The sequence below is a fragment of the Prenolepis imparis genome, unplaced genomic scaffold, assembly GCF_030444845.1.
Source record: "Prenolepis imparis isolate NDT839.2.m4 unplaced genomic scaffold, iyPreImpa1.0 SCAF_9, whole genome shotgun sequence".
In the NCBI taxonomy this organism is placed as follows: Eukaryota; Metazoa; Arthropoda; class Insecta; order Hymenoptera; family Formicidae; genus Prenolepis; species Prenolepis imparis.
Window position 1 is genome coordinate 10,895,038 of NW_028141167.1, and position 15,023 is coordinate 10,910,060.

At 27.6% G+C, this 15,023-nt stretch overlaps 2 protein-coding genes across 4 annotated transcripts in view; one reads left to right on the forward strand and one right to left on the reverse strand.

Annotated features, from left to right (window-relative positions):
* The first annotated feature begins 51 nt into the window (after window positions 1-51).
* The window catches only part of LOC145940715 (dynein axonemal heavy chain 1), an 86,469-nt gene continuing 71,497 nt past the window's right edge, over window positions 52-15,023 (forward strand). The window contains exons 1-17 of the mRNA XM_083046169.1: window positions 52-339; window positions 753-968; window positions 1,174-1,433; window positions 1,552-2,020; window positions 2,476-2,800; window positions 3,446-3,577; window positions 3,689-4,009; window positions 4,423-4,600; window positions 4,685-4,817; window positions 5,528-6,073; window positions 7,006-7,229; window positions 9,848-10,090; window positions 10,211-10,324; window positions 11,092-11,347; window positions 11,574-11,736; window positions 12,280-12,390; window positions 14,311-14,402. Coding sequence (XP_082902295.1) covers window positions 52-339; window positions 753-968; window positions 1,174-1,433; window positions 1,552-2,020; window positions 2,476-2,800; window positions 3,446-3,577; window positions 3,689-4,009; window positions 4,423-4,600; window positions 4,685-4,817; window positions 5,528-6,073; window positions 7,006-7,229; window positions 9,848-10,090; window positions 10,211-10,324; window positions 11,092-11,347; window positions 11,574-11,736; window positions 12,280-12,390; window positions 14,311-14,402 — 4,071 coding nt within the window. The remainder of the gene's footprint in view (window positions 340-752; window positions 969-1,173; window positions 1,434-1,551; window positions 2,021-2,475; window positions 2,801-3,445; window positions 3,578-3,688; window positions 4,010-4,422; window positions 4,601-4,684; window positions 4,818-5,527; window positions 6,074-7,005; window positions 7,230-9,847; window positions 10,091-10,210; window positions 10,325-11,091; window positions 11,348-11,573; window positions 11,737-12,279; window positions 12,391-14,310; window positions 14,403-15,023) is intronic.
* LOC145940720 (uncharacterized) overlaps window positions 12,104-15,023 on the reverse strand; it is a 40,350-nt gene continuing 37,430 nt past the window's right edge. Inside the window, exons 6-8 of one of the 3 annotated variants that reach the window (XR_014426064.1) lie at window positions 14,166-14,418; window positions 12,848-12,886; window positions 12,104-12,335 (exon numbers count right to left, since the gene is read on the reverse strand). The gene's annotated coding sequence lies outside the window, so the exon portion shown is untranslated. Of the gene's footprint in view, window positions 12,336-12,839; window positions 12,887-14,081; window positions 14,419-15,023 lie in introns of those variants that run through there. The other 2 variants (XR_014426063.1, XR_014426062.1) reach the window with 2 other exon arrangements.

Below are 15,023 nucleotides of genomic sequence, written 5' to 3' on the forward strand. Positions count from 1 at the left end.
AATTTTATCCATTGGATAATATTATACGTTGTGCCAGAAGTACATGAAGCTATGCAGTGCGTAGCCACCGAATGTATTCACGTGTCGAATATGTGTCTTTTTATCCCGCATTACGGAAAATCTATATATCTGTCAGAATTCGAATCGCAACAGCATCAAGAAACTAGTACAGTGATAAAATATCTGAAAGAAACGTGGTTGGAAAAGATTATTCAGTCTGTCAGATTGTGTTTAAGAGATATCGGAAAAGGATGGTTTGATCTTGAACAACGAAGGCACGATGTGTATGGTGTAATGAAATTGAAACGATTTATGGATCTTATTGCATATCGAATGCAGGTATTACATAACAAAAACGGTAGCAAAATCTTTAAAAAAAGAATAATTGTATTTTATAAGAATGTTTTATTTTTGTAATATATTATACAATGAAATAAGTGTTTGCATGATTACTTTAAATTGTTATGTATGCCCATAATTTTGATTATATGATTAAATGAAGAGAAATATTAAAATAGAAATTATGTTAAAAAAAATAACAAAAAATATTTATTACAAGAAGGAAAAGTAAGTCAAATTTATATAAAATATTTTGCAAATAAAAGCATGAAATTTATAAAATACAATTGTTTAGATAATAAAACATATTGAATATAATGTAAAATATCAATTTACAAGTTAAACTGAACGCAATAATAAAGATTCAGAATTTTAGAATTAATATAATTATAATATTTTATTTATTACCATAGAATGCGCTTCGGAATTTGGTGGAGAAATCAATTGCTCTGTATTTAGAAATGTTGGAAAGTCCAGCGCTTTGTACATTAAATATTGACGAAAATTTTACATGGGGAGATGATCTCGTAAATACGCAATTTAAACCTTCAATGAATCCTATTTTCAATATTGATCTCACGATGAATGATAAAACTGCTTATTATTTAACGGATCTTGAATTATTTGAGGTATAGACATTAAATTACTTTTTTGTGTTAATTTATAAATTAGATTATTTGTTCACAAATTATTTTACGAAAAAGTATTTTTAAATAAGCATACACACAAACATATTTAAAAGTATTATATATTCGTTACAACAATAATTAATTAATTTTATTGTAATAGTACGTAAAAAGCAAACATTCGACTAACTAGTTTGTTAATTTTTAGGATCATATCGTAGTTCTGTTAGACAATTCCCTGAGCCAATGTCATCAAATTAAGCAAGTTCACCCTTTCTTGCTACCCTTCCTAAAGTTTCCCAAAGATTTGTATCTCAGTTCAGTCGGCTTACTGGAGAAACAAGTTTGCGAAGTTCGCGATCGTTTGAGAGCCACTTATCGGAACTCCGTAATATCCCTAAAGGCATACGCGAACGAATACCAGCAGTATTTAGGAATTTACAAATTGAACGTTGAAAAATATGTAGAGTGAGTATAGATCGCTTCGGGCGATACGAAGCCATTTAATCGATTTTTCGGATTGATGAGATCGATTACAAAAACCTGTAAACATCGATTATTTTTTTCGAGCCGTCGTCTTTTACAGAGATTTCAAAAAAGCGGATCACACCGCCGCAGAAATCAAAGATGAAATATCCTTTCACTTCAAAATGAAATCGATTCTCGAATTGACGCTGCCGAAAGACATTGTCATAGGACCCTTCCGCGTGAATGTCCGACCTCTCAGACAATTCTTGATACAGAAACGACAGAATTGTTGCACACAATTGCTCATTATGTTCACTGAGAGTCTAAGGGCACAGATCGACATCGTTCTATCTGATTATACGCAGATCAGAACAAGGCTAAAGGCAGTACCACGTAATATCGAGCACTTATTCGAAGAGCAGGACTGGATGGAGACCATACCATTAGCAGTAAAAGCTCTGGATAAAATCGTACAGAAGCTGAAGTACGAATACGATATCCTCGATCACTTCTGGTGGAATCTGCCAGATCAAGACTTCGAAGCTAAATGGCAAGCCATTAGCTTTCCTCGGCAAATACTGTTACATGTAAGAATCAGTTGCTTCTTATCGTATAAAGACGCATGATCAATCAAAATATTATTAGATAAGCAAAATTTTAAAAAAATATATAAAATATTGATATCTTTAAGTATTTGTTAAAGATTCAAGTATCAAATGTTATCATTATAACGAAGAAAAAAAAAGAGAGAGTACTACTTAAAATTAAAAGAGAAGTTTTGAAACTCTATATAATAAAATATTAAAAATATATAAATAATTATTAATTATAATAAATAATATTAACTTAAAAAATAATAAGTAAGGATATTTATTAATAGGTTTGCTTAATTAGAGTCTAGATCTCAATTGACAGATCTTGTAATTTCTTTTTTAACTTACGGGGAGCAAATAGTACAATTAAAAACTATCTTACATTTAATAACATATTGCCAAGAAATACATTTTTCCAATATATTCATTTTTTCATATATTATGAATAGATAGAAGAGGCTAGAGAACGTTTTGCGAATGAATATGAAAAGTTTCATAAGGCGCAGATACAGGACGAAATCCTGTTGTCAGAGAGAATCAACACACTCGTAGGAAATGTTTCAAATGTAGCTCTGCAAACTGATATCAACAGAATACTTGAAATGGCCGTAGAGGTAAAGAGAATCTGGAAAATGATAAATAATTGCCAAGAATCGAGTTTATTATTAAACGAGCGACAGAAATTGTTCGGCATGAACGTCGTGCCGTTCGAACAATTAAATAAATTGATGAGAGAATTTGAACCGTATCAGATTTTATGGATAACTGCATCCGGTAATTAGTTGAGAAAAATGTATATTACACGAAAATTATAAATGGAAATTTGTTTTATCATTAAGTAATAGGATTCGAATTTTAAAACAAACTATTGTAATATAAGATTTTTGTATTCATATAACATAAAATTTGATAATTTTTTTCATCAAACTTTGTATATTTATAAATTATTTTTTGTTTTTTTTTTACTCTATTTCTATTGTATTTATTATTAATGTTATTTTTATAATTTTATTCTATTAATTTATCATTTTTATTTTAGTTTATTTTAGAATTCCAATTTTAAATGATAATCTATTGTTAAATATCGTTAATTTATAAGTAATTCTTTTCATGTCATTAACATGTCATCTTCAATAACTCAACATTATTTTCAATATACAAAAATGTAAGGCTTTTTAAAAGTTAACAATAAAATGTAATAAATAGGCTATTGAGAGCCACACCTAAGGAAAGCGCGAAATAAAAATTCTTCGTGTAGATTAAAGTGCTATTCGAATAAATAAAACTTCAATCTACACGAAGAATTTTTATTTCGCGCCTTCCTTTGGTATGGCTCTCAATAGCCTAATTATTACATTTTATTGTCAACATTATTTATAATCTATTCAAAAATTTGCAATTCTTACATTCAATATGTAGATTGGTTAAAATGGCAAGAAGTATGGATGGAGAATCCTCTAATAAACATTGATGCTAATCAAATTGAAAGTATGGTTGCTGATATGCACAAAGCTATGTCGCGTTGTATGAAAATATTTCAAGAAAATCCAAGTAGGTCAATATTTCGTTTAAAATTCATTGAATTTTGAATGTATTATAGTTGCAATTTCTAGAGAAACTGACACTGCGATGTAAATTTAATGTATTCTTCGCAAATTGTAGAAATAGCTGCTATAGCGCTCACTATAAAAGATCAAATTGAAGCATTTAAGCCTTATATCGGCATAATACTGGCTTTGCGAAATCCAGGAATGAAGGCTCGACATTTTGTAGAACTTTCTAAGCAAACTGGCATACAAATAGAACTTACACCAACTTTAGCTTTTAAGAGATTACTCTTTCTCGGTGTGATGAAATATGAAGATATTGTGAAAACCATCGCAGAAGCTGCAGCAAAGGAATATTTGATAGAGGATGCACTGGATAAAATGATGACCGAATGGAAAACAATCACGATGGACATTCTTTCTTATAAAAATACTGGTACACAAAAGAAGCAATTTCGTTCTCGTATATTTTTGAACATTGGATTTCAATTGTGAAGTATAAAGTTTTACATTTATTCTATCTTTCGTGCATTTCATTATATAATAAAAATTATAGAATAATATATAACATAACAAATAAAAAAATTAATACTTGGAATTTGACAAACAGTGAAAGATTAAATTTTACGTTTAGTGTCTTTCACGTATTTCAATATACAATAAAAAATTATAAGAAAATATATATTTTTAATAAATATAATATTTTAACTAATATTTAATATATTTTAATAAATTAAAAGTTCTATCCATTTATGATCCTTTATTTAATAATTTATAAAGGTAGAAATAATTAATTAAAAACTAAAAATATTTTATTATATATATACACACACACACACACATATATAGGTACATACATAATGAAGATTTCCGACGAGATCATCACTCTCTTGGACGACGACATGCTTAAGACTCAGCATCTTAGTTTTAGTCCTTTCAAAGCTGCCTATGAGATTCAAATCGATGAGTGGGAAGCTAAATTGAAATTAATTCAAGAAGTGATCACGCTATGGACGGAAGTGCAAATGTAAAATTATATCTCAACTTCCGTTTGTCGCTATCAAAAATATATATATGTATGTACTATTGATTCAATAGAATATATGTACAGGCAATGGATGTATTTAGAGCCGATATTTTCGTCAGAGGATATTAATCGGCAGTTACCCGTAGAAACGAAAAAATTCAATACAATAGAGCGCAACTGGAGGCGAATTATGAAAAATGCATACGATTGCCCATACGTACGTAAAACAAATTTAACGTCATGCTTCGTGTACATACATTTTTTTATCCGTCGAATTCTTGTTTTATCGGAACGACGGAAATTCTACATAAAACACTATTAAAATAAAAATAACATTTCGTGAAAAAAATACGTGTAATATTAAATTGAATTTATTTTACATTAAAAGAAACACTTCTCAAACAGATACATTAAATTAATTTTTAATATGATCTTGTTAATTTTGATTGAGAAGTAAAAGCTGTTAAACATTATATAGTATCACATTGAATTTATCCGTTGTTTTGTTTATGTTTTACAGCAACTTTGATATACTATTATTGATTTTGGAATAACTATAAAAAACCGTAACTAATTTTTATGCAAATAATTAAATATTATCATATTGATTTTATTGGTTACGTTATTTGCATTTTGTAACAACTTTGTATTTACTTTTTAAAGTAAATAAAACTAGTAAATAAACTTCATATTTACTTTTTAAAATAAATATAAAAAATATATTCGGATTTTCATCATTATTTTTGTTATCTCCTTTCCAATGCACATATAATTGTTCTTCTACATTATTTTTGTAATACTTAAATATTATGTTAAGAAAAGATAATATAGTTTTTAAATATAATAAACATTTAAATTAAAGCGTCTGACACAAATATATAAAAACTTTATCATATTTTACAATAATAATAAACTATTTCAATGCAGATAATTATTACGTGCGCTGACAAGGTTTTGTTAGAGAGTCTGAAGGGATGCCTGTTGAACCTGGAAACAGTCCAGAAGGGTTTATCAGATTACCTGCAGACTAAACGAATGATCTTCCCACGCTTCTTCTTCCTGAGCGATGACGAGCTATTAGAGATAATTATTCAATCTAAGAACGTCCAGGCGATACAGCCGTATCTGAAAAAATGCTTTGAAAATATAAGCAAACTGAAATTTGAACACGATCTCAGGATAACGAGAATGTACTCCGCCGAATACGAAGAGGTCGTGCTACGACCGTCGATCTATCCTGAGGGAAATGTCGAGAATTGGTTGGGACAGGTCGAGGACACGATGCGTAATACCCTTCGAGAACTCATCGCCGAAGCCCTTGAAACGGTGGAAACGACATCGCGAGAGCAATGGATGTACATGTGGCCGGGTCAGGTAGTTCTTTGTGGAGGTCAGACGTATTGGACTGCCCATGTAGAAGAGGGCATCAGAAATAACACTTTGCCCGATTATCATAGTCTGATGTTGTTGCACGTATGTGATATGTAAATATTATATTGCTTTTCTATAAGATAAGTGAGGATAAATATAACACCTAGAAATATCTTCTGAATGAATTGAGTAATATCTTTATCTAGTTTATTTGAATGAATTTTTTATTATGTCATAACTTGCTTCTGCTTTAAAATTCTGAGAATAGATAACGCTATAATTATTTAATAATTATGTAATCAATTTGTAATTAAGTATATAAAAAAATTATACATAATTCTCTTTATTCATTTATTTATATTTTCCAATTTGCTATTTTCGAATCTCGATCTCATTCCTATCATTCCCTCCATTATTTTCTGTGGGCTGAATATTCTGCTGCCGTGATTAATTATCGATTCTCTTTTGTTCTTTTCGCATACTTTTGTGTGATATGGATTTCCGTAAGCTGACGCCCAATCCATTTGGTGAATTCAATTTTTAGAAATATGAAATCGATAATTAATAAATCGTTCCAAAAATATACCGTGAGCTAACAAGAACAACCAGTCGATTAACATTAAGGTCTCATTAAAATGCAAGGCTATAAATTCTTTTTTTCGTTTGCATTTTTTTTTTAAATAAAATAAAGTAGTTCATTAACCAAATGTATCTTTTAATTTACACGGCATTTTTTCTCGCACACTTTTTTTGCATGTTCTCTTACATGATAAAAAATTCAGTAATTATTCAGAGTAAGGAATTAGCGCAATTCTCTGATACTTTATCATATTGCATAAAATATGCATTGCAAAAATAGAAATATAAGTATGTATATATATGTGTAAGTATATATGTATATCCCTTATTTTAAATAAATAATGAAAGAAAGTTTGATTAGAGAAACATTGTAGAATGTACATAATTTACAAATTTAAAATAATACATATATACGTTCGCTCTTTTTTTTTATATAATTTAATAATATTTTACAGCTGGAGATATTACTAAAATTAATACGCGGCCCGCAAACCGAGATTCAACGATTGATGCTGGAGGCTGTGATCACAATTGAGATTCACGCCAAAGATGTTTTGAATAAATTGATCCAACAAAAAATAACCAATGTCAATGATTTTGAATGGATCTCTCAATTAAGATATTACTGGATTGATAAGGATTTGAAGATTCGCGCAATTAATGCCGAATTTCCATATGAGTGAGTTTTCGCTATATGATTAATTTTTACTAGAATAGAATTTTTACTAAAACAAGAAAAGAAAATCTAATATATTAATAATCATATTTGAGAAAAAAATTTATGTTAAAAATTAAAGAATTTAATGCATAGTAGTTTCATTCATTATAAAATTTAAGAGAATTAGAAGTTTAAAAAAATATATTAAGTTTATATTAATTCTTTTCATATAAATTTTGTAAAGTTCTTTAGTGCAATGAATTCTTTGTTACATGCTAATAAAATTTTCAAATATTTTAGAACTTAAGCATTTACTGTAAAATATCTCATTTCTGTATCCTGAAACAAAGGAAACTCATTTTCATAAACGTTCTTTGATCCTACAAAACTGATATGGCAATTTATCTAATTGCACCTACTCCTAAACTTAATTGTAAGGTTATTTTGGAGCTTATTTTAGATATAAGAGGAACGTTGCGGGAAGCCTTTGTAGAAATTTCTTAGAAAATCTTCTCTTGAAGTCATAACTCTATTGAAATTCTATATTAGATATATAGAACATATATTTAACATTCTCTTATGCTAGTTTCTTAAGTCGTTTTTTTTTGCAACTTTCAATACATAAAAAAATTAGAATCTTGTTTAAATTAGAATCTTTCTTGAGTACTGTGAGAATGTAAATTTAAATTTTTACAATTCTGTTTTTATGCTTATTTGTCACTTTATTAAAGTTATGCAATAATTCACATTCATAATTACCACTTGCATGATTAATTTTCAAATGAATTCTAAATTGAAGATACAATATTTTATCATTCGAAATACATATTTTAAGAATGTAATTAATGTACCCACTGGTGGATCCTGGGGGGGGGGGGTAAAACCTCCCCCTTGCAAATTAAAAAAACAGTTTTGCTGAATTTGTTTAAAAAATATAAATAAAGAAAAACAAACATTAAAGAGCTATCGACGTCAGAATCGGCTAGTGTATATATATAAGTATAAGATACACTGTAAATTATACTCATTACGCATTCAAGGAATTAAGTATAGATTAAGTCAGACATAGGACGAAATGATGAGATAATTTTGTTGTACGAAAATAATTAGGCAAAATTCTTTGTATCTATATAATATATATTATATAGATACATATAATATATATTATATAGATACAAAGAATTTTGCCTAATTATTTTCGTACAACAAAATTATCTCATCATTTCGTCCTATGTCTGACTTAATTTATACTTAATTCCTTGAATGCGTAATGAGTATAATTTACAGTGTATCTTATACATACATATTGTATATATTATATACATAGATATAAAGAATTTCGCCTAATTATTTTCGTGCAACGAAATTATCATCATTTCGTTCTATGTCTGACTTAATCTAAACTTAACTCCTTGAATGCGTAATGAGTATAATTTCCAGTGTACCTTATACTTTTATATATATATATATGTATATATATATTATAGATATAAAGAATTTCGCCTAATTATTTTTGTGCAACGAAATTATCTCATCATTTCGTCGTATGTCTGACTTAATCTAAACTTAACTCCTTGAATGCGTAATGAGTATAATTTACAGTGTATCTTATACATACATATTGTATATATTATATATATATATATATATATGTATATAAAGAATTTCGCCTAATTATTTTCGTGCATGAAATTATCTCATCATTTCATCCTATGTCTGACTTAATCTAAACTTAACTCCTTGAATGAGTATAATTTACAGTGTATCTTATACTTTTATATATATATATTTTATATATATATTTTATATATAGGTATATTATATATATATATATATATATATATATATATATATAAAAGTATAAGATACACTGGAAATTATACTCATTACGCATTCAAGGAGTTAAGTTTAGATTAAGTCAGACATACGACGAAATGATGAGATAATTTCGTTGCACGAAAATAATTAGGCGAAACTCTTTATATCTATATAATATATACAATATGTATGTATAAGATACATTGTAAATTATACTCATTACGCATTCAAGGAGTTAAGTATACATTAAGTCAGACATAGGACGAAATGATGAGATAATTTCGTTGCATGAAAATAATTAGGCGAGAAATTCTTTATATCTATATGTATAATATATATATATGTATATAAATATATATATATATATATACACTGGCGGATCCTGGGGGGGGGGGGGTTAAACCCCCTCCCCCTTGCAAATTAAAAGAAACAGTTTTGCTGAATTTGTTTAAAAAATATAAATAAAGAAAAACAAACATTAAAGAGCTATCGACGTCGTTGATCCTGGAATAAAAGCTAATCATGAAACGCAAAAATATTAAATAAAATAATTTTGCAAAACCCCCTCCATTATCGACGTCAGGATCCGCTAGTGAATGTACCTAACTATCTGCAACAAGCAGCTCTTTGCTGCGGTTATCTCTTTAAGGATGTACTAATCGACGTCTTCTACTATTAATGGTTCATTGGTTCATTTCGATTAACTTAGATTTTGATAATTTTGATTGCGATAGGAATATGATGTCTTTTTCTAATAGAATAAATTATTGAAGTAGAACAATTATTGTTACTGTTGTATAGTCTTTTTCTACGTCTTGCAGATATGAATATTTAGGTAACAACGGTAGACTAGTAATTACACCGTTGACTGATCGTTGCTATCTTACACTTACTGGTGCGTTGCATCTGAAATTCGGCGGTGCACCGGCTGGTCCAGCAGGAACTGGTAAAACGGAGACTACGAAAGACCTCGCGAAAGCATTCGCGATTCAGTGCGTGGTTTTTAATTGTTCCGATCAGCTTAATTTTAGATCTATGGGCAAGTTCTTCAAGGGTCTCGCCAGGTAGGCTACAAAGATTTTATATAAATTGGCTACTTTCAAGTTAATGTTACATAATGCGAGTATACGTAAGTCAATCACGGATTTTAATTAATAATTAAGATGACTTGACGATATTCGCAGCGCTGGTGCATGGGCCTGTTTCGATGAATTCAATCGAATCGATATCGAGGTTTTGTCCGTTGTAGCGCAACAAATTATGACTATTCAACAGGCGCAACACGAACGAGCGAGCATGTAAGTAAGCAGCGCGCAAATAAAAGTTTAGTGTAGAGTGAAACAATGAAGATCATTATATCATAAAGTGATTAACAATGATTCTTTTTAAAAGAATTTTTATATTCTTTTTAAACGAGAATATAAAAGCGTCACTTAATTTTAAAATTAATTAATATCAAGATTTAAACATATTAACATTTAATTATGGAATTCTATTTAATATTAGGAATAAAACCATTATTGTAGTATAAATTAATTTAAAAATTTATATATTGCAGACAATTAATTCTAAAATTATTAAAAGTTATATCTCGCGCATTTACTAAATTCGTGTAATGTATATGTGTATATGTGCGACATGTTAAATTTAATTAATTGGACGTAAATTTTGTAAATCGAATAATCTGTAGCATTTCAACATTACAATTAATCTTGTTACGTAAATGTATTACATAATTTGGTTATGTAATACATTTTTATTACTAACAATTTTTATTACTTAATACAACCAATATCTTATTTCTCATATATTATAATTTACAGTTTAATATATATATATATGATAAATACGTTATTGTTATTAAATAATATATAAAAATAACCAATATATCTATTAATATTACTACCACGGAATTTTGCAATAGAAAAATAATAAGAATTATAAAATAATAATAATTATATATATTTTTATGATTATTAATTTTGAAAAGTATAATAGTGCCACAAAATTTATTCCAGTGTTATATCTCTGATTTATTTTAAATGTAAAATTTGTAAATTCGTAGATTTATTTTTGAAGGAGTTGAACTCACCTTAAAGCCATCCTGCGCTGTATTCATCACTATGAATCCTGGCTATGCAGGTCGAACAGAATTACCTCATAATTTAAAGGCACTTTTCCGGCCGGTGGCTATGATGGTGCCAAATTATGCTCTTATTGCTGAAATATCTTTGTTCTCGTACGGCTTTGTGGATACGAAAAATCTTGCCAGAAAAATCACGACAACTTTTAAACTGAGCTCGGAGCAACTAAGCACACAAGTATTTTTATTTTTCTGTTTTCTCTTTTTTTCAGAAAAATCCAACTTATGAAAAATGTATTTCAATAATATTACTATTTATTACTATTTAATATTACTATTTTTAAAGAAATCTCGAATACAAAGTAAAAAAACATACAAAAATAGTCACATTAATTAATTATGATTTGAAATTAATTACTTTTGCGTGATTTTATTTAATTGTATCTAAAACGTGGTTTTGATAGGATCATTACGACTTCGGTATGCGCGCAATGAAGACTGTTATTGTAGTTGCTGGCAATTTGAAAAGAGAGCAGAAAGATCTTGAAGAAAACCAAATCTGTTTCCGGGCCTTGAGAAATGTAAATGTTCCCAAGTTTTTGAAGGACGATTTAAAGTTGTTTAATGGTAAATGAGTTTAAATCTCTCTTAAAATTTTGAGGAACTTTATTAATTTTTTTTTTAAATAATACAACTCTCAAGTTAAACAAAATTTATTTGCTTTTAAATTACATAATTTCTATAATAAATGATAAAAGTTAATTTATATCATATATTTTATATCTTATCTAGAAAAATTTACGAGAGAGATATCCTATTTATAAAGAAAAGTATATTATTTCTTAAGAATACATTAATGTAAAAAAATAGATATTGCGCAAACAATCAAATATTTTTACGCTTTATTTTATTTTATTATATGTACATATTTAAAATTTAAGAAAACTATGGTTTTTAATTTACTTTAAATTTTTTGCATATAACTTATCGTCTTTACACATGTATAATATATATTTATATTGTAGAGATGATATATTTTCCTCTGCTTCTATTACATTTTAGTTTTGTCTTCTATGAATGGATGTAACCTATTAAATAAATGGATTTTTTCTATAGATATTCACGGTGAAAAAAAATAAACAAACTACTCATTATTCTTCTTTTTTCCAGGTATTGTGTCGGACCTCTTTCCTGGGCTTATTGAGAAACCAGTGGATTATGGGATCCTAGAAGCAGGCATTCGTAAATCTATCAGACAAATGGGTTTAGAAGACGTCAATGGTAAGTTCAGTCTTTCATTTAGAATTTGAGTTTTCTCATTTGAGTTTATGTACTAGAATACATTGTTCTGTCTTCTGATATGTATCTAAGCAAAATTATTTTTATAACTATTTGAAATATTTTATATACCTATATAATAGAGAGAAAAAGCAAATAATATTACAAGATATATCAAAAAAGTATATAAAAATTTTAAATTTGTTTTATAAAATGCAAAAAAACGTTTTACATTTAGAAAGAGAAAAGTTTTAATTTTTAAAATTTATTTATATTTGATTTAATTCACTATTGACAGAAAAATAGTTTATGTTTACATTTTCTCTGTTAAATTTTTCCGAATACAGATGTTTTACTTTTACAAATTATGAAATACAGTTTTTTTTTAAGATATGCATGAAACATTGACAAAATGCTACCGAACAAAACAAATAATTAACTTACATACTTACATACTTACAAAAATTTCCGCAGCCGTTTCGTGACCAGCATTCGTTATCTAATGAGTAACATGGCAAACATAAACTGTCGTTGAAATTAATAAATATATCTTACTGATTTTGTTTAATTAAAAAACAAAAAATATATATATATATTTAAATAGATAAATTAAATTTAGCTTCTAATGCCGGAAGTATTTTATTTAATGAAGAATAAATGCTGCATTTAGTTTGCACGTAAAAAATTCTGCTTTCAATACACAACTTATACTTAAAGTACAAATAGCTCTCTTAACGCTCTGTCTTATACGAAAGATTATTTTTCTCATTTTTCACAACACTCGCTGAAAGAATTAAATAAAATATTTTAATAAGCCATAATATCATTAATTTATTAATGTTTCTAATAATATGTAAATTTATAAACTCTCTAATAAATATATGTTTATTCAATCGTTAATTACAAAAATTAACAATGTTGAATATTCATACGGAAAATGTCTTAATAAGATAAATAACATGACTCATTACGCGAGCATTAATATGCAGAAACTAATGAGAAAATTATAACCCAAAATCATGATTATAGCAAAAACTTTCTCTTCTAAACTGTGGAATAATAAAGCCGAACCATCAATTTGCCAATAATATAGCTATGCATATTACTTTTATATTATGAGATTAATATTTTAATACATATATACATATAACAGATTCTTTATTTTTCACTTTTCTCTTATCGATTTATGTCATTCATAAATAGATTTCAAATTTCAAACAATGAGTTTCAACATAATGTTAGTCAATTTAATATCCGATTAAAATAATAAATAAAATAGCTTATTATAATATTCATAGCATATCAATTTTTATTAATAAATAATTCAGTTGCTGTGTTTTGCATTGCACATATTAAATAAAATTTCGAACATATTTTCATAACATTGCTTATGGATTATACCTTTTTTGTTTTTATCGGTTTTATTGTGCATTAATTTAATAATAAAATAATATTTTATTACAAAAACACATTCTATTGAATTACTTAAAAAATTGTATTAACATACAAATTTTTTCAACATTTTATTAAGCAGTTTGCTATCTGTTCAAAGACGCTATAATCATGCATTATATAAGCATACATAAAAAAATACATAAAAGCAATTAATTTTTTTCTAGAAATAAGAATAAATTTCTGTTTGTATAACGATTATAAATTTTATGTATACATTTCATTAAGAGAGAGAAAGAGAAAGAAAGAAAGAGAGAGCGTGTTTGTATTAATATGTATAATCTCGTGAAATTACGGAAATCACAGTAATAAATGTCGTAGCTTACGAAACGTGTCTTTGCACTAATCCAATTTGAAAGCATCCGCTAAATGTGGCGACGCGAGCTGGATCGATACCGGCATTCGGAGTTTCCACAATTCGTCTGTGACTATGCTTCGTAGAATCTATTAAAGGCGCAATCCTGATTACAGACTTCGTGAGGAAGGTAATTCAATTGTATGAAACCACATTGGTGCACAGCGGATTAATGTTGGTTGGTCCGACCGGCTCCGGGAAGACCAAGGTAAGTGTCAAGCAATCTGTGAGATAAACATTTTCTTGTTATCCTAGTAGATCTATAAATGAAAATTCCCCTTCAATTTCTATGTTAACGTTAATCTTTCAATCGTCGTATTTCCGCGCGCTCGAACAAGCTTTATTTCGAGCTTTATTTGAGCAACATTAATCTCTATCGCGATGTTAATTTGATCTGATCAAACTTCACTATTTCAAAGTATCTCACGAAAATTTATGAGCGATCAAAGGAATTTTTCAAATTATCTAAAAGAACAGGATTTCTTCATAAAAATTTTTTGATTACAATACTTCGACTACAAATTACTTGTTTGGATATTATGCAAGAAATTTAAAAATTTTTAATTTATTAAAAGATTTTTAAGCTTTTTAAATTACCTCAAATAAATTTTCTTTGAGTGATATGTAATACTTTTAATAGAGAAATCTTATTAAATATTGTTTTTTATATTTTGCAAAATATTGCAAATATTGGGGTAATTTTAAAGAGTTCAATTTTAGCTTAGCGGTTTAACTTTGTCGTTTCTAAATAGTCATATAACTTTAATGCATTTTATATAGTAATTATAAAAATAACGCAGAAAATTTATAAAAGAGAAAGAAGAAGATA